This window comes from Prosopis cineraria, unplaced genomic scaffold (assembly GCF_029017545.1).
Source record: "Prosopis cineraria cultivar Desert tree isolate PC_DT_omini unplaced genomic scaffold, ASM2901754v1 PC362, whole genome shotgun sequence".
NCBI classification, from domain to species: domain Eukaryota; kingdom Viridiplantae; phylum Streptophyta; class Magnoliopsida; order Fabales; family Fabaceae; genus Prosopis; species Prosopis cineraria.
This window is the reverse complement of record NW_026555689.1, coordinates 6,291-27,265: the sequence shown is the minus strand read 5'-3', so window position 1 is coordinate 27,265 and position 20,975 is coordinate 6,291. Positions and strand designations below refer to the sequence as shown.

Here is a 20,975-nt window from a genome sequence, read left to right as displayed (position 1 = left end):
CCCAATCAAGCTCAAGAATAATTTTAGTTGTAGCTAATGTTATCATATGAAAAAGTCTGAAGTGTACAAATCTCTTGTTTTTCTAGTTGAAAGCAAGGTTTTTTTTTCCTATGAATTTCTATGAGATTGTCTGATGAATTTTATAGTAAAGAAGGGTTAGTTAAGAATGATGGAGATCGGTTGAGCTATTAGTTTGATGAGAAGATCTTGATATTAAAGGCCAAATTTGTGGCCAAGAACAACGCATGGTGAATAAAGAGTAGAAATTTAGACACTTCTATCAAGGGCACATTTACTCATCACAATACATCACCAATAAATGGTGAGTAAGAGTGAAAAGTGAGGCTAAGAGGAGTAGTAATATAATTTAGGATTTATTAGGGTGAGGGGTGAATTAGTATATAAATTTTTTTATATAAATTTTAATTTAAAAATAATTTTTTAGAATATTCCTAATGAAGTTAACAGATTGAAATAAATTGTAGATTTTTAAAATAGAGAAGAGAAATGTGTAATTAAATTAAAACAGAAGAGTAGTGAGGGTATTTTATTTCATAGTATGGCTTCATAATTCCAAAGCAGAAAAACATAATAATACAATACATTTATGCTTCCATCAAGATTTTTATACGCACCATAAAATATGCAAGCCATGACCAATGGATTGGAAATTCTTAAGAGAAAAAACATAGCCATTAATATATTTATAAAATACAATGTACATTTTAACTGTTTAGGACCAATTAGCAAGTTAAAAATTGTTGAAGAAACAAGATTAAGAGCTTCCCTGATGAAGATCTACATAAAATATGTGTAAATTATGAACATATTTTAGATCATTTATCAAATGAAACACAACATCACAAAATCTCTATCTCCCTTCAAATTCTGAGATAGTTACATTGTTGATGGAACATGAGTCACCAGTTTTTGAAACTTGCTTTGAAGTATGAGACAAGGTCTGCTTGAGAATGAATGCAGGCTGGCTTGGAGAAGGAATATCAATAATCTCACTTTGAAGCATCGACAAAATGATGGCCATAGTAGGCCTCTCTTTTGCAAGTTCTTGCACACACAGAAGACCTATTTGCACGCACCTCAATATGTCCTTATGAAAGATTGGATCATATATATGTGGATCTATTAGAGGGACAATATTGGCATCAATCCATAATTTCCACGCCTATAAAAAAAGATGTGTCAAAATTTGATGTTATATTCAGTCAAGCACGGACATTTTAGAGCTTTTTGCAAGAAAAGAATGTGTAAATTATGGAGAGGCTTACAAATCCTTAAAGTGTCAAGGATTCTATATCTTCATAAAAGCTTGTGTTTTTTCTGCCACTAATAATCTCTAGCAATAAAACACCAAAGCTAAAGACATCAGATTTCTCTGAATAAAGTCCTTCAGTTGCATATTCTGGAGAAATATAGCCACTGCATTCAAACACCATATTTTGAGCTTTGAATATGCTATTGACATTATTATATTGGACAAAGGAAAAGGAGCACTTACTATGTACCAACAATTCTTGTTGTGTTTGCTTGATCTTTACCACCTTCAAAAAGTTTAGCTATCCCAAAATCTGATATTTTTGGATTCATCTGTTCATCCAATAATATGTTACTTGCCTTCAAATCTCTATGTATGATTCTTAATCTTGAATCTCTATGAAGATAGAGCAATCCTCTAGCTATTCCTTCAATTATATTGAAGCGCTTTCCCCAATCTAAAGATTTTTGTTGCAATGGATCTGCAAAATATTATTTTGGGAAAAAGTTGTTGGAAGAATGAAAAATGGTCAAAAGGGCTCTCTTCACTCCAACAATATGCTGCTAAATGGTTATAAATGTACTGTTTTTTGGTGTTTAAGATGACCTATTGTTGACATCAAGTAAAATTAGAACTATAAAATTATTATATTTCTATAAATATTCATAAACACCTACAACGTTTTCCTTTTTCTCCTTCCTTCCTTTTGTTGAATTGTAGAAACATCCAATTTAAACTATCCAAAAAGAAAACAAAAATGAAAGAAAGAAAAAATATGTGTACTAACCAAATATATATGCATCCAAACTTTTGTTTGGCATATATTCATAAACCAATATCTCCTCATCTCCTTCTATGCAACAGCCAAGAAGTCTAACGAGGTTTCGATGTTGAAGCTTAGAAATCAATTCTACTTCATTCATAAATTCTTCCATACCTTGCCCAGATAATCTTGATAGTCTTTTCACTGCTATTTCTTTTCCATCTCTTAACATTCCCTTAAATGATAAAACAATTACTAAAGATTAATTTATTATGACTTTGAAGATGATAAGCTGAAAGCATAAAGAAAGAAATAAAAATAAAAAGATAATCACCTTGTAAACTGGACCAAAACCACCCTGCCCAAGTTTATTTGCCAAGTCAAAGTTGTTTGTTGCAATTGCTAACTTTCTAAAACCAATTAATGGTAGCTCTTGAATTTTGACTTGCATCATCCTTCTCTTGTTTTGAATTTGCATATGCATTTCCCCTGTGTTTACAACACCATTTTCCATTTAATTTCTTAATTTGAAAAGATAATTTATTGCTATTCTAATTTATTCATTTGAAAATGTTAAAAGCGCAAATAATAGTTTCTACCCTAAAAAATCTATGAATGTTGTGATAGAATTGCTTTTTTAGTCACTTGTTTATTTTTCTCTCACGATGCACTTTTTTATTTCTTTTATATATCTCAAGCAGAAGCTTAACAATCAGGTCAAAAAAAAAAAAAAGGCAGAAGCTTAATAGTAAAAATTTTCCCCAGCTCCAGTACACCAGAACATCACCTTTTTGCTTTGACCATTTTTTCCACAAAAAATACCCAAAGGAAGTAATGAGAATTGTTCCAATTAGAGTTGATATGATGATAGGTGTTGTCATTTTCCTCTTGCCTATACCTGTATCAAAGAAATGTAGAAGAAAATTCAGATAATTATCTTCATTTTCTGAAAATAACTCACATACACTAGCTGATTACTTGAAAGAAAACTGACCCCACTTGTTATAATTGTACTGAAGAACAAAATATAACAATATATATATAATTAACTAGCACGAAAGTTAAGGAGTACTAGTGTACGTTCGCTTGAATATTTAACAAAACAGGATATGCAAAAGTCATGAGACCAAATCTATAATGCTTAAACTAAATTTGAAGCTTTGTTTCAAATACTATTTGGATTTCAAATACATGTTAGATATAAAACAAATTGATGTATACCTTGCTCTAAGTGGGCTAAACGCATGTAAAAATCAACCCCTCCAACTGAGAAGTTTTGTATGTCAAGTAAATCTGCATTCCAAACCATACAGCCAAGGCTTCTATCATAGGCATAAGCTAAACAAGAGCAATTCTTCAGGCACTGAGTTTGACAATCTCCATTACTATCCTTAAAGTCGTCAAAAGGTAACACTTGTGCACGATCAGGCAGTTTTACCCTCTCTAGCTTAATAAACTCATCTATTTTGCTAGCTTGAGAACCATTTTTGTCTCTCTCACACTGAAGTGTTTCTCTTCTCACACACCCGCTGGTCCAGTTCTGTCTTCCCCATTCTTCTTTGTTCTTGGGTTCAAACCCTCCCAAGCAGCAGCATATCGGCGAGCTCGAAGGATTGCAGATCCCAAATGGGCCACAATGGCCATAAATATCACAATCGGAATTCACGTTTAGCCATTCAATTTCCCATATATATGACTGGGAATTCCAACGTTGTATTCTTATTTTACCTTGATAACTTAACCTAAGAGTTAGTAATACTGAGTTGTCTGAGTAATGAAAATACAAGTCAAAATTGCCTTCCTCATCACCTTTCATCTTGAACTCATTCAAGGACACAGATGAATTCTGAGATACCCCGAGAAATTTTGTACCATTCCAAGGACCACTGCGCCAATAAGGATGATTTCCTTTCCATACGAATAGTTCAGTGACATTAGCACGAGGTTCAAGACTGCAAGAAAATCCTCCATAGGCTGCGTCAGATAAAGTTTTCCATGATATAAGTTTCACTTTCTCGCCTGTTTTCTTGTTGATACTCAGTTTCATGTCTTGCAGTAATGCATTACAAGGATGCTGGAAACTCTGCCACACGAATGCTCCAGTAATTCCATCTACGAGGACAAGGTTGCCGGAATCTAAGAGTTGAGCACTGGAATTTGATGCAACATGTGAGACATTTGTTGACCAGAGAACATGTTTTTGTCCATTGATGACAACGAGATTTCCATTCTCTGATATTGTGAGAATCCCAGAAGAATCCATTAGTGGGTTGTTTCTATTAGCTTCCCAAACAGTATGCGACTCAGACATAAACCAAATTCCTAAGTAGCGATTGGTGGAATTTTGAGGACTAAAGAATCCTAGGGTGAACCTGCTATTATTTGAGCTTATTGTTTGAGGCTCTTGGATCAACGAAGATGATGTGATGGTGTCCAAGGCACTGGCCAGAACAATAAGAGAGAACAAAATAAAGGCAAGTAACAAGCAATCAATTCCATACAACCCCATTGAAAGAACATGAAAATTATGGAAATGAAGGAAGAAAAAGGGTTTCAGAATGCTGTGAAGGGTAGCCCAAAACGTTTTCTACTGTGGTTATCCGGCATGCAAAGCAATACTATAGACATAGTGACTTAGTTTTCAAAGTCTAAAACAGCATAACCACCACATTGGACAATTGTTGAATCTTATTCTTTCGTCGATCATTTTCTACACTCCTAACCTGCTAAAAAATCATTGAACAATGGAAGTTTAACACAACTCCTTGACCGAGATTTTCTCAATTTCTCTGCCCCACATTTATTATTTAATTGAAGTAGTCATTAAAGAAAGTTCAGTTTTTTCCAATGCAAAAATATATAGCATCCTTTGTCTCACTCCCTGTTTTTTAGGAAGAATGACATATAGGTCCTAAAGAGACCAATTAATTCAACTTAAATTTCAAGTGTCAAATTTTAAAAATCTATAAGTTTGGCTTTTAATTTTTCAACTTTGTTGTGATGAATTTACAACTTGTGTTCTAAAAATTCTAACAGAAAAAACAAATTTATTTATTCTTTAACTATCTTAAAATTTTAAAAACAAGTTACAAATTTATTACAACAAAATTTAAAAATTAAGAGTTGATGAATTTATAAATTTTTTTAAATTTGACACTTAAAATCTAAGTTAAATTAATTGAAGATTTTTTTTCATTTTTCTTATATTTTAGGGTGTGTTTTCAAGAGATGAAAACAGCTTCTATTCTCTATTAATATTTAATAATATCTACTTTATGTCAGAATACCACTGATTCCTTTTTTTTTTCTTTTACTTTGAATAATGAACTTTTTAAAAATAAAAAGAAAAAAATTAATTGAGATTACATTTTAAAAAAAATTAAAATAAGAAATAAATATTAATAACTAGTACATCGATCATTCTCAATTTTTAAGTAATTAATCAATAGCAGGTTACTGAATATGGGTCTTCCCCAGTGACGGACCCATAAATTTTGAACTGTAAGTTCCATCATACATTGACACACATAAAGATACACTTATAATACAAAAAATGTATCATGATATCACAAAAAATAAAATATGCGATATTTTTTATATGGGCCATGGAAATTATGATTATAAAAAGACTAATAAAAATTTGAATGGCATAAGAAAGTAATGTTATTGGTTATTGGGGACAATTAATTTCTGTAAGATGGGGACATGTGACACGTATAATACATATATTTATTGAAGAAATTAAAAAAGAAATTCGTTGGAGCAGTTGCCCATTCTTTTTCGCATGTAGGTCCGTCCCTAGTCTTCCCATCATACCTAATCCAATAGTCCAAGAGTAAATAATCAAAGTAATTAAAGAATTATTCTTACCAAAAAAAAAAGTCTTCTATTATCTTTCAATATGATTTTCTTTTTCAATATTATTCTTGCCAAGTTATGAAAGCAAACCATATTTGAAAGAATAGATATTTTTCACAAATGACATCGCATTGCTTTGCATCTCTCATTTCTATGATCGTAGGATTGCATATATCGCAAAGCAAACAGCCATAAGCCACTTCATTCAATTTGTTGCATCTTTTATTTTGAGAATAACTCATCATGTTTCCAAATATTAAAAAAAAAAACCTTATAAATCATAGAATGATTTCCTAGAAGAAAAAACATCAAAGATACTAGAAATTAGAGCCAGAAAAACGGGCCGAGCTTGTCGGGCTAGCCCATTTAAGCCCGTATAACAATAGGGCCGGGCTTGTAAAAAGGACTCTAAAATGATAAATCGGCCTTAAATGGATTGGTCCTCGGAAAAGGACTCCAAAATGATAAATAGGGCTTAAACGGGCCGGCCCTACAGGGCCGAGGGCCAACCCTTTTAAGCCTGCATGCGCATATTTTTTTTAATTAATTCTCATAATTTTTATTTTTTTTAGATTTGAAAAAAAAATTAAACTAAATCTTACTCCACATCACATATCAACCCATATTTACTTAGGATGGAAGGGAAAAGAAAAAAAAATAGCAATGAAGAATCACTAATCAAAAATTATACAAGTCAAGGATCATTTGTTGTCAAAATTCGAGCGGATACTTGTGGATTCGGGTTAGCCTTTATCAATAAGTATTCATTTAGGTTTTAATAACAACTTATTTTAAATTAACAATAGTTCATTGTAGCTTAATTTTCATTCAGATTTTGACAACAATTGATTCTTAACTGATATAAATTTCATACAGAAATCCTTGACTGCTATTTTCTAAGAAAAATACAACCTTAAATCCCCTAATTCATCTAGATCCATCATAATGATTCATTCAGTTCAACATTTACTCTTCTAATTTTGATTGGGTGTTTGTCAGCTTAGTCGATCCATTGCTTATAGCATTGCTATTATTTTATTTGTGTTTTTAGTTCATTTAGATATTATTTAGTTAGTTTTTTTTGTACCTTTCTTGATTGGGTATTATATTAGAATGAAGTAATTTTTTGTTTGATTAAAAAATTTAAAAAAATATAAAAATAGTTAAAAGGGCCTAAAGCTCGCAGGGCCGACCGTGAGCCCGCTATATCAAGGGCCGGGCTTCAAATATCAAGGTCTTAAAGGAAACTCGGACTTAAAAGGACTGGCCTTTTTAGGCCCGAGCCCTTCAAGGGCCGGCCCTATAGGGCCGAGCTGGCTTTTTTTGCCAGCTCTACTAGAAATATCTTTTACTAGATATTACACTGTATAATCCGTTCAGCTTTCCTGCAAATTAAATGTTCGTCTATAAATCAACTGCAGATTAAACGAAAAGTCTCATGTTTTGATATAAATTCAAAACAAAAATATAAGAGCTTGTTTGTTTTGTTACTCATTTTCTGTTTTTTAAAAACTGGTTTTTAAAATTTATTTTTCAAAATGAAATTTTGTTTAAATATATCAATTTGAAAATAATTTAAGAGTTAAACAAATGATCAACATTGGTGGTCACTGATAGTTAATAATGATGGCATATAATAATATAGTTGACCATAGCCAATACTAATTTATACTAGTCAAATAATATAATGAGCTTTAAAAAAAATTTAAAACTCTAAGATGTTTCCATTTAAAAAAACGAAAATATTTTTGAAAATATTTAAATCCAAAATGCTTACCAAACAATTTTTTATTTTTTATTTTGAAAAACAAAAAAAAAATTGAAAACAGAAACTAAACAAGCCTTAAATCCTTCTCTAGTTGATGGAGAGACATAAATGCGTAACAAAACCTATAGATGATCGTTCATCAGCAAAGAAACATATCCCTTACGAATACTTGCCTCCAGAATTGTTTTTTACCCCAAACAAGGTCTAAGATATTTCCAAAGAAAGTGTCGTAATATGTATAAGTTCTCTTTCCGGTGTACGTTTGTAATGTTAACACTGTTTTTGGTGAAAACGATCGTTGACTTTTATTTAGACATTATTGAATCCAACAAACCTTACCTATTAGTCTACCACTTGATGAATGTGGTTGATATACCTTTATTCTGATGATTACAAACCTCAGAAAAAGTTTTGTTATATTTGTAGATCATATAATCAAGATAATGACAAAACAATCCAAGGTGAGCAAAGGAACAAAAACTAGAAAAGTTATAGATGTATAAGTTTATTCATTGATTCTCTTAGTTGAAATATTAAAAATCTTATCTGAGAGCTTGTATTTGTATTTAATGGTGAAAACCTTAGAAGGGACAAGTCTTTACTCACACACATTGATCTTAACTTGGAAAGCATCCTAGAAAGCATTTTATAATGTTCTTATCCATATTTGTGAGGACTAGTTAGTTCACACATGTTTTAGTGAAATGGCTTTGCATGCACTTGTGCTGTTGAACCCATTTTTGTGAAAAACTAGATGATCTACCCACAAGAACTAGGCTTCCAAGATGGCATCCCTTTCTGTGTGCTCATTCACAAGAAAATTAAAGCAATAGAATGTTGCTTGGTTCTATTTCTAAACCATGCAAAAATTAGACTGACAATAAGACTATGATTCTAGACTTCCTATATGCATGAGAAGTAGAGCCCAAGCTCATCAAAATGAAAGTTCCGATAAGTCTTGAGTTGTGTCCAATTCCATTTTTGTGATGTTTGTAATGTCTTCCCTGATATTAGCAAACACACAAAACACAAGACACAAATATGTATGATAACCAAGATTAATTAAATCTTTTATATATGGTTATCATAACTCAAGGGCTAGAAAAAAGATTAAGAAATCCGAATCCCAAGAAAACTTTTTTTGAAGAGCCAATTTAAGTTACCCTAAAAGTGCTCCATCCGATGTGGCGGATGGCACAGAGAGCCCAAGGCTTTCGCTGTGTAGTGCGCCATGGCACACATGTCCTGCGTAACAACGTGTCCTTGTTGTCATGACAGCAATTGGCTTTATGATAGCACTATGGGTCTAACTTTCGAAACACTTTGTTTTGCCATTCGGCATTCGTTTTGAGTGATTCAAATGTCCATACGTAGCTCTTAGAGTCCCCTAGTTATTGGCACTGGTCTCACACCTAAACACTAAACTAATTGAAAGTTAGACACCTAGATATAAAATGGTCCATTTTCCTTCCAAAACAACTATCAAAGTGTCCAAACTGACATACCAAGTGTCAATAACCCTAGAACTATTTCAATCAACTCAAATAGACCATAAGCAACTTGATTGCAAACTTGAACCATAGTATAACATTGTAAACACAATTTGACCATCCAAACCCCAAATTGAGTACAATAATTCACCATATATAGCATTAAGGCCATTCAAACACATAATTAGCACCAAAACAACACTTGCACTAGTATCTCGAACTCTCACAAACATTATATCATAATTTCAACATCCCAGGTCGAGATATCCATAATTTATAGTAGTATTCATGTAAGTGATCACAAAATGGCTTTATGATCCTAAGTTGGCATAAGCATAATTAATTCGTTACAAAACCAAAGATAGAAAAGGGACTATATAGTTACAAATCCCTAAATGCTCGACAGCACCATCCTTCCCTTTGCCCCTATCGGAGTCTTCACCTAAAAAATGTAACTAGGGGGTAAGTCGAGAATTCAGTAACCAAATAGTCTAAATAAATTGCTCGTGTGTGAGAATATACTACTATAAAAAACACCTTTAGGAGCACATATTTCAGAGCACTTAGGACAAAAGTGCTATCAAAAATAGAGGCGAAAACTACCGAAGCACTTTTTTTAATAAGCACTCCAGTAAGTTGATATTTAGGAGCGCTCATATTCAAGAGCGCTCCTAAATTTTTAAAATAATTTTTTTAAAAAAATATTAAACATTTAAGAGTGCTCTAAGAATGAGCACTCTAAAATTAAAATAATTAAAAAATAAAAAAATTACATAAATCCTTTAGGAGCACTCACAAGAAGAACGCTCCTAAAGGTATACCATTTCGGAGCACTCTTGCATTGAGCGCTCCAAAATTAAATTTAATAAATTAAAAAAAATATATCTGACCTTTAAGAGTGCTCAAAGATGAGCGCTCCTAAAGGTCTTGCATTTCGGAACACTCTAAAATTAATTAATAAAAAAATTACAAAAAAATTATCTAACCTTTAGGAGCACTCAAAGTTCAAGGTGAATCTTGGATCATGGCTAGAGATAATATCCTTTGACACTCCATGAAGTCTCATGATCTCATTCATATATACCTCGGTATAATTCTCCAGTGAATAAGTCATCTTTATTGCAAGGAAATGCACTGACTTAGTTAAGCAATCCATAATCACCCACATTGTGTCATAACCCGACTGAGTTCTAGGCAAGCCAATGATGAAATCCATAGATATGCTATTTTATTTTCACTCAGGAATCTCAAGTAGTTGTAACATACCACCTAGCCTTTGGTGCTTAATCTTTACCTTTTGACACATCAAGCATTAAGCTACAAACTCTGTCACATCTTTCTTCATTCCTGGCCACCACTACATTTGCTTCATATCCTAATATATCTTAGTGCACTATGGTGAATAGTATTCTTGCCATAATATGCTTCCTCTAGGATCGCCTTCCTCATCTCCTCATCACTTGGCACACAGATTTGATCTCGATAGGTCACATATTTGTGATCATTGAAACTGAACTTTATGGTTCTCCTCTTTCAATGTTCTTATGGATTCCAAGTAGATATTCATCCTTAAACTGAGCAGCTCGCAATTCCTTCCAAAACTTGTTGGTTACTATTATAGAGTGCACATTGCATGATGTCATCTGCAATGCTTTCCTTTGAACATCCAGGAATGTTTCTAACAAGCAGTGCTCCAAATCGTCATGTAAGCGACATGCATCGTATTTTGGCTTAGTGCATCAACTACCATATTGGCTTTACCCAGATGGTACTTGATTTCAAAATTGTAGTCCTTGGGAAATTCTATCCACCTGCATTACTTAATATTCAGTTCCTTTTGATCTATTAAGCACTTTAAACTATTGTCATCGCTGAACACTTTAAACATTAAACCATATAAGTAATGTCACCAAATTTTCAAGGCAAAGACTACCGATGCCAACTCTAAATCATGAGTTGGGTAGTTTTCTTTATGTGGTATTAACTATCTCGAGGTATAGCAACAACTTGCTCGTCTTGCATGAGAACACACTCTATGCCTTTCAATGAGGCATTTGTATAAACCACATATAGTAGGTAAGGATTAGGAATGATAAGTGTTGGATTAGACATCAGCTTCCCTTTCAGCTCTTGGAATGCCATCACACTTGTTAATCTATACATACGGCTAATCCTTTTGAGTTAACTTGGTCAATGGGGACACAAGTTGTGAGAACCCTTGAATGAAATGTCAATAATACCCAGCCAAACCGAGAAACATTTTAATTTATGTCACTGAGATAAGCTATTCCTATTTCAGAATGGCATCCACTTTGTATAGATCTACTACAATCTTGTCTGCTGACACAACATCGCCCAATAATCTCACCTTCTATAGCAAAAACTCACATATGTTGTGCTTAGCATACAACCTATATTCCTTTAGAAGCTATAAGATAGTACATAGATGCTTGGCATTCTCCTCTTCATCTCTTGAGTAGATCAAAATGTCATCGATGAACACTATTACAAACTTATCAAGGTAGGGATAAAAAATTCTATTCATATAGTCCATAAATATTTCTAGAGCATTTGTTAAACTAAATGGCATTACTAAGAACTCAGAATGGGCATATCTAGTGTGAAAAGAAGTCTTTAACATATCCTCAACTCTAACTCGTAGCAAATAAAACTTCTTTAGAACAGTCAATTCAGATGGAGACATCTAATGAGGAGCCTTTGATATGGATTTTATTCCAAGCACTAAGTCAATTGAAAACTCTACCTCTCGATCAAGTGATAACCCAAACAGTTGTTAAAAGAAAACCTTAGGGAAACTTATTCACCACCCCTATTCTATCAATTCCTCTATCATAAGCAGCAGAAACGAAAAAGAAAACTATAAAAGCTTGATAACCATGTTGGATATACTTTTCTACTTGCATCACAGACAAGAATCTCGATTGATTAGGTTTCATTGTAGGTGCAATGTACATAAGTAAAGATATAATCTTTCTTTTACAGTCTAATGTCATATTGTTTATCGATAACCAGTCTATACCCACTACTATATCAATCTCAATCATAGGCAAATAGATCAAATTAATGGTAATCATCCTATTTTCAAACTTTAGATTAACACCCAAATAGGCATGGTTGGTCTTAATAAAAATTCCCACCGGCATAGACATATTAATCATATAGGAAAATGTATAAATAGACAATTTCAATCTCAACACACAATCATCAATTATGTAGGAATGGGTAGCACCTGAGTCAAATAATGCGTCAATATCACATCTATGTAGAGAAATCTTACCTTTAATCAAATTTAGAGACATACCAGCCTCCTCTTAGGATAATGCAAAACTTTTGGAACTACCTGAGCTAAAATTGAATCTCTTTCTTACCCTACCAGTAGGGCCAAGAGATTGTGAGAATCTGCCTTAACTATCTCTTCTCTTTTCTATCTCTACTCTTTACCCCTTCTCGCTGCTATTCTTAGCTTATTGCACATTTCACCATATGAGGTTATCTCAAACAATGCCAACTGTTGCCTATATTTTGGCATCATCTTCTCAAATAGCCTCTCTGCCTTCCACTTCAAATCATCATTTCCTATAAGATAAGTAGAGTACTTGGATAGTTTGTTTAACTTCAGTATGAAAGCCACTTTATCTAAGTTCCCTTGCTTGAACTCATGAAACTCAGCCTCCTTTTTAACTCTAAATGCAATCAGGAATTAGAAATCGAAGAACTGTATCCTAAACTCTTCCCAAGTCCACTTAACTTTACTCGTCAATCTCACCAACTTCCACCAATGTTTGGCCTCCTTTACAAACAACACCAAAGCCAAAGTTAATTTTTGCTCCTTTGAGTAAGGTACCACCTCAAAGATAGTCTTAATCCATTCAAACCACTCTTCAACTTCACCCTCTTTATTGTCCCGTCAAAAGGAGGTGGATAAAATCGTGAGAAGCTCCTCCAAGCTTGGTCTATAGAATTCTAAGAACTACTATCACCAATAGCCTTAGAATGCTTAGGTGTACTTCCTTTAAAGGCTTTATCTTCTTCCTCATACATATCCTCTTCATTCTCAATGGTCTTACTGTCTCCTCTTACCCTTTCATTTTTAGGTATACCTTGTCCTTATATCGTGTTTTGAATTTCTGGCATCAGATTCCTCATTTTGAGTAGTAAAGCCTCATTGCCCTGTGGCTCATTCCTTGGTTACTCTGAATTCTGACCCACAGGAATATGGTTCTTTGGTTGTAGCTCATTTATCTTCAATGTCACATCCGTGTTGGATGGGTTAACACCAGTAACAATTCTAACAAACCATCTTCTTACCATCCTCTTTTGCCTCCTAAGGATGGAAGTAATCATAAAAGAGTGAGTAGATAAGCTAAACAATTATATAAAGGGAATGTAAGTGTAATGAATATATATGCCAACTTCTACACATGAATGCAATAAACAATACAGCTAAATACATCAGTCATGGTATACCAATCTCGGAATGAGTGAAACTGATACCAAATTGTAATGTCTTTCCTGACATTACTAAACACATAGGACACAAGACGCAAGACACCAAAAACAAGAGTAGTCAAATATACAATTAGAATAATTAAACATCATTATCTCACTTAAACTAAATATTTAGCCCCAAATCCAGCTCAAAACCTAATTTGGACCCTAAAGAACCCTCATACATGATTCTGGGCCAAATTTTAATCATAACTAAGTGCCTAAACAATTAATCAACCTTACTCATACCTGATTTCTTAATTAAGACCTCAAATTCATGAAATTTCTAAATTAAATTTTCAATACATATATCATTTTAATTAAGTCCTAAACTCACTTAAATGCTTAATTACTCTTATTTTATCATAAAATGTTCCTTACTTTTGATAATCCTCTATATTTTGAAACTAGATGCCTTCACTCTCCTTAATCATCGATATTCTTCCTTAAGTATTGAAACTATTTGTTCAACAAATGTTTTTCAGCCTCCTAAATTTCAAAAGTGTGTTAATGAATTTCCAAATTCTCTTCTTATATATGTTGAGAACACTTTCTGAACTTAGCTAATTTTGAAAGATCCTTGTTATTATAACTTTCAAAGTGTGTACAACTTTTGAACATGCTCTATCTCTCACTAAACTATTTTAACAAAAACTAAGGAGCATTAATTCTCAAATTTTCCACCATTATTCTTGAACCCACTTTCTCTAATCTCATCATTTATTCATTCGACTTCATAGGTTCAATTCCTTATCTACAAACACGTGATTCTCTAGAGTAATATTCCTAATTTTTAATATCAATAACTTTTGTAACTTTTGAAAATTCTTCTAGTTTTAAAAATGATTTAATACGCTTTCTCTCATATGAATTTCGAAATTATCCAAATACTTTTCAAAGTTTCTCAATGGTAATAGTGTTAAAACTTTAGATGATTATTTGCGTTTAGACAAAAACACATAACCCAAGTGGAAAACTCTCTTTCTTCCATCTTTTCTAGGTAATTTGACTGTTGGTATTCATTAACATTGGAGAAAGCGAGACTAAGTCACAACAGACAAATTTACAAGCCTAACAGATGCTTTCACACCAACCATTATAAATAGGCTCATTTATGAAGAACACAAAAAAGACTTACGTGAAAAAAAGCTCAAGCATTCAACTTCTTCATCTATTCTCTATATACTCATTTATCACATTACATTAATTATATATACTTTTAGAGAGAGTTTTTATAGTAGTAAATCACTTGTATGATTTTACTCTATTCATCACTATTTTTCTGTACTAGAAATAGTAACTTAAGTTTTGAGAACTTAAATGGGGAGTGTTTCAAATGAGAAGTTTGTATTATATTGAGGCTTCCAAGAGCTCAAATCAATCTTGGAAGAGTTAGTTGAAAATCTCAAGTGGTAAGGCTTGGGGACTAGATGTAAACAAATGGTTAGCTAAACTCAAATAAATCACCACTAGAAAAATTGTAATTAGTGATGGACAAAGCCATCACTAATTAACAAAAATCCTTCACTAATTTTGGATGATTGTCTATCACTAATTTTCATTAGAATTACAGTGTCACTAATCCATGTAACGGATATGTTTTTGTCACTAATTTAGTAACAAAAAATATCCATCACTATTTAGTAAATTTCTATCACTAATTTATTTTATAATTAAAAATATTTTACAGGACAAATCACTATCACTTCATCCCCATATCACCCACCACCCACCATATCATCACTACTTGGACCTCCATGCCATATGGCCACTGTGTCTGCAACCTATTTTAATTCTTTTTAAATGTAAAATTGCCTTGGCTCAAATTCATGACCTCTTCCTTTCCATATGCACTTTTTACTAGTTGAGCTATTATGACTTTTCAATCTTAACATACAAAATTTAATATATATTACTCCCTTTATTAAAAAATATAAAGCATTTTTAGTCTTTTAAGGTATAATTATTTCCTTTTTTTTTCAAAAGTACCCCTATTAATAATGAATTTTTATTTATTGTAGGGTGTTTAATAGGGATAAATATGAAAAAATAATGTTAATTTGAAAGTAAGTAACTACTTTATTAGGGAGTGAGATTTGGTTAAAAATGCCTTACATTTTTTAACAGAGGGAGTACTTAATTGAACAAATATATTTAACTAAATGCATTTTTTATGTTTTTCATATATTATTATATAAATATGTTGATAATATCTATTATCACATACATATGTTAACACATAAATATATAAATCAATATATATATACATATATTATTAATGAATTAATATATTATTTAATATGAATTAATATATATTATTAAAATAAATATTTGTGTATATCATTTTATATTATCTTTGTCATAATTAAAATATTTTCATATGATAAAAATTTTATTTTTACATATAAATTGACATAATAAGTGAAAATTTATTTTTATTATTTTTCTATATTATTTTATATTATTTATTTTATGTAAAATATAAAATAATTATTTGTGTAATTATTTATTTTGATAATTTTGAATTTTTTTATAGGAATCTCTATGTATGTTATAATTTTTTAAAATTTATAAAATATTTCAATACATTTTACTAATTTTTAATTAAAAATATCTGTCACTAATATAGAGATTTAGTGACGAAGTTAAATCTATCACTAAATTTGTAAAATTTGACAAAAATGTGATGACATTTTATTTCTACCACTAAGTTCACCATAAAATTTTGGTCACTAATACCTATGAATCTGTCACTAAATATCCATCATTAATTCTAATTTTCTAGTAGTGAATCCCATGTGTTGATTTCTCTCACCTCTTCCGCTAATCTATTTATAATGATAGAATACATATCTTTGATCTCTTTTAATTAAGTCTTTATTTGCAAAAAAAAAAGTATAAGCCTAATTCATCCCCCAATTGGGCACACTTTAAGATCTAACTCATCCTACAAGGATTCTTAAAGAAGAGATCTACAGCATAGACTCCACTTTATGCCATGACTTCCATATGTTTAACTCTTTGGTGGAGAGGTCTTTCAACTAGGGGGGATGATGAATATTATCTATGATTTGATTTAGTATCTAGGGTTTAATATTACTTGACTTAGTATCTATGATTTGATTTGATCTTTAAGTGTTATTTCTAGTAAAATTAGATATCCAAACTAACTAAATACCTTATTGTCATCATTTAGGTAGATTATGATTTGATTTTGATACTGATTTATTATTATTTTATTATTTTGAGGGCTTTATAAATAGAGCTAATTCAATCTTGAGTATTGAATAAAAAGTTCCTATTTTTGGCCTCCTTTCTCTCTCTCTCTCTCATTTTATCTCTCTTCTACTTTCTCTTTCTCTCTCACTCCCCCTTCCCTTTAACCCATTTCATGTCATTTTGTTATCATTAAAACAAATTAAGTATTCAACATTGAGGTTCCTAATACCCTAACTGTCATAAAGGAAGAAGAAAGGAAAGAAGAAAGTTGGAGAAAGTTCTAAGCCCATTGAATATAAGATTCTACTCCCTAATTTGTCATTACAAGTCATAAATGAATTCTTCGCTCGATTGTTATATAAAGGAGGAAAGAATAATGATGTCCTATCTGGTGCTATTTGGGACTTGCAAAAGTAGATGGTTGGCCTTGAAAATCTAATAATTGAACTATATGCTCAAGGCAAAAGCAGCTAAATGCTTAATAGCAACCTACCATAGATCATCTAAAGATCCCAAAATTTGAGTATGGCCAGAACTTCACCACTAACAAAGAAGGCTCCTTCCTCTCCTATCATGGAGAATGTAAGTTTTGACTTTTCATCCTCAAACTACTTTTTACATATACCTATCCAAAAGAAAACACCTCCACCTTCTCTTAATCACCAAAAATAACTTGTTCATTCATTTAATAGAATTCCTCATGTTAACTACCTTCACTACCAGAATCACCCTCTCAATGACACAAAGAAACTAAAGATCCTATGAAAAGACTTTTGGATGTCATTGAATCTATTACCAAGAATCTCCCACCTTCACCATCTAAAAATTACAAAACTTTACCTCCTAAAAAGTACAAAACTCTACTTCCATCTCCCTCTCAACTAATTAAGCCTCAACAATATGTAACCAAAACCTTCACCAAAAAGAAAACCATCCCCAAGACCAAAAAATCTCATAAGCCTAGCCAACCTTCAACTAAAACCACTGACTTCATACCCTTACCATACTTGAGGAAGAACAGACAAAGAAAAATGAGATTAAGGTAGAGCATACTGAAGAGGCTATGGATATTGAGGCCTCTAAGGGAAATAAGCAAGGGGGTATTTATACCTCCTAGTTAGAAGAGATTAAGACAAAACATAGAGATATTGAAGAAATTTTTGCTCAAGCAAGAACTAAAGTTCAATTTGTGTAAGGAAGCCTTGACTCTAATTTTGGTTTTGATAAAAAGGCAACAACAAAAGGGAAAAAAGATCTAAAAGTCATTAATTTGGATGCTTATGAGGAATAATTGATTAAATATCACCATGAACCCTCTTAACCTTTAAACATGGATAATGATTGGCTATGACCTATCTTATCACACCTCTTTACCTCTTGTGCTTGAGATACCAATTGTAGTTCCTTCTACTAATCTTCCTCCTCATTTTGATGATGAAAATCATTAGAGGAAGACTTCGAGCCATATATAGGGGCAATTGGTAAAACTCCTTTCTTTTAAAGTGCAAGGCATAGTGAAAGAGATGTGCTAAGTTTTGTTCTTGAAATTCTTATTTTCTCTTGTACTTGTATTTTCTCTTCCATGCTTATCTCTGTATTTTCATTAATAGAATGTATCATGCTCTAATTGTAATCTTATCAATTAACAATGAAATATGAATTTTATTAATTCTTTCTCCTTATTGCACTTTTACTTTGCTCTAATCTTGTAAGTATTTATGCTTTTACTTTTGCTCTAGCAACTTCTTGAGTTCATTCCTATATTAAGAGGGAGTAATTCATTAATGGGGAGAAAATTATGTTTTTAAAAATACTATTATCAACATAAGGTTTTGCTATCATCAAAAAAGGGAATATTAATGTTGATATACCTTTGATTATTACAAAACTCAAGGAAAGGTTTTGCTATATGAATAGATCATATAATAAAGATAATGACAAAACCATATCTAAGGAGAGCAAAGGAATAAGAACACTAGAAGTTATAGATCTTATAGTTTTATTCTTTTAATTCTCTTAGTTTAAATGTTAAAAAGCTTGCATTTTCATTTAAGGATGAAAAGCTTAGAAGAGGCAAGTCTTAGGCTCACACACCTTGTTCTTAAATTATAAATCATCCCAAAAGGATTTCATAGTGTTCTTATCCATTTTCACAAGAACTAGTTAGTTCATGCTAGTTTTAATGAAATGCCTTTGAATGTGTTTCACTATGAACCCATTTTTGTGGAAACTAAATGGTCTAATTGCAAGAACTAGGCTTCCAAAATGGCATCCCTTTACAAGCTCATTATCAACTTATACAAGAGATTTATAAGCTCACCAATAACTTCAAGGTTTTCTTAAGATAACTTAGAATTTACACAAGTCTAAGTTTTCACTCAACTCACCCTTTATTTCACTTCTCTCACAATATAGTGTAAGATTTACACAATATGAAAATATATACCTATATCCAGAAGGGATACACTCAATCTCAAGTAGTAGACCATTATCGATAATAATGAGCCAAGCTAGTACGCTCAGTGAATCCCTTTGTTAAGTAATATTCATGCATATATTAATTATGATGGGAACACCCAATTCTCGGATGTGAGAAAAGGAACCATGTATTTTAGGAAAAATATCATCTAAGGACTTTTGGAGAGTTTTTATATCACAAAAGGACCTTAAAAATTTGAAATTTTATCACACTCCCTTGGTACCTATATGAAAATAAGATTTTTGAAAAAAGACCTAATTACCTCTAAAATTTAATAATTTAATGGCTTTTGTTAATTATGTATGCTTAAAGTCAACTCGAAAAGATGCTTAATTATGTAGGATCAAAATTTGTACAATTAAACATGTACTATAAGGTATAGTCACTTGTTCTAAATGGGTTGTTGTTAATTATATACTGTTACTTGTCAAAACTTAAGTGAATGCTTGTTTATATATGAAGAACCAACACATGTACAATTAAACATGTGTTATCAATTACAGTCACTAGTTAATTCTGAATGAGCTGTTGTTAATTACATAAGGTTACTTGTCAAAACCTAAATACATACTTATTTATACAAGTGGAAATTATGGTCGCTTATACTCCAAAATAGCTAAGTTAATACAAATATAGTACTAGTGATAACCTAAGTCATTCTTCATTAAGGAGGCTAACTATGGTTAATTAAGGCTAAGCTAGTAAACTAAACTAACCAAGAGTTGATCAATTTTGATTAATTAAACTAAATGGATAAATTTAATTAAAAACCTAATTAACTAATAAAATAAAAATGTGAGTGTTTAAACCTTTCTAAAGTGGTGTCCCAGGAGTTATGGGATGCTAGATTCCTTAATTACCTATTCTTTTTAATTAGACTTAGGTCAATTTCCTCTCTCTTGACCAAATTAAACCCCTTATAAAATTTTATATAAGTTTGCCTTCCTAACCAATTCAGTTAACTAAGTCCTTGCATAATTTTGTACAAGTCCTTAATCAATTCCTTAGCTAGCTGCAAAGTGATCAAAATTTCTCTTAGGTTTCCCTTATGTGCAACTCAGCTTATGGTAAGTCTAATGCATAATTTTACATATAATACATTTTATCAAACACTAACCAAACATATTTATGCATAACCAATGTAAGACAAATTCAACACACATAAAACTTATATTTATATAAATTACAATATATTGGAGAAAATTTTCAGCAACTATACAATGGAGAATCAAGTAGGAAAACAATAATTCATAAAGTTAAATACCAATTTTGGTCAATAAAAAAAAGATATAGCAATGTTCCTAATTTTGAGAATAAGATTATATCAACCTAGGTGTAATGGAGAGTGGTGTAACCCTTCAACATTCCTTGATACTTCAAGACTCCTCTAGCATCCTTCTTTCCTAGCACTCCTTGTATATTTAGCATCTAATCATCTTTGAATCCACTTGAGCACAATCATTCTATTATGGCTGAACTAGACTCATGAACACATTAAAGATCTTGAAGCCAAACCAAGAAATAAAGCACTAGGGTTTAAAGTGTGAGGTGAGAGAAGAAAAATGGTGGAGTTGGATTAGGGTTTTAATAGTTAGATCATGAGTTATAGAGGAGAA

At 31.7% G+C, this 20,975-nt stretch overlaps 1 protein-coding gene across 3 annotated transcripts; it reads right to left on the bottom strand.

The window, feature by feature from the left end:
• Window positions 1-821: 821 nt before the first annotated feature.
• On the bottom strand, window positions 822-4,612 carry LOC129296597 (G-type lectin S-receptor-like serine/threonine-protein kinase SD1-13). 3 transcript variants are annotated; one of them, XM_054935180.1, is made up of 7 exons: window positions 3,258-4,612; window positions 2,824-2,934; window positions 2,371-2,525; window positions 2,061-2,271; window positions 1,517-1,754; window positions 1,287-1,437; window positions 822-1,183 (listed from the first exon to the last, which is right to left on the bottom strand). In XM_054935180.1, exons 1-6 carry the CDS (start codon window positions 4,543-4,545, stop codon window positions 1,293-1,295), a joined length of 2,148 nt encoding a protein of 715 aa, XP_054791155.1. In that variant the 5' UTR covers window positions 4,546-4,612; the 3' UTR covers window positions 822-1,183; window positions 1,287-1,292. The 3 variants fall into 3 exon arrangements, 2 of the variants coding, with proteins under 2 accessions (XP_054791155.1, XP_054791156.1); XM_054935181.1 differs by lacking the exon at window positions 1,287-1,437; XR_008589844.1 differs by lacking the exon at window positions 822-1,183 and having other exon boundaries at window positions 1,403-1,437; window positions 1,517-1,605.
• Between the last annotated feature and the right edge of the window lie 16,363 nt (window positions 4,613-20,975).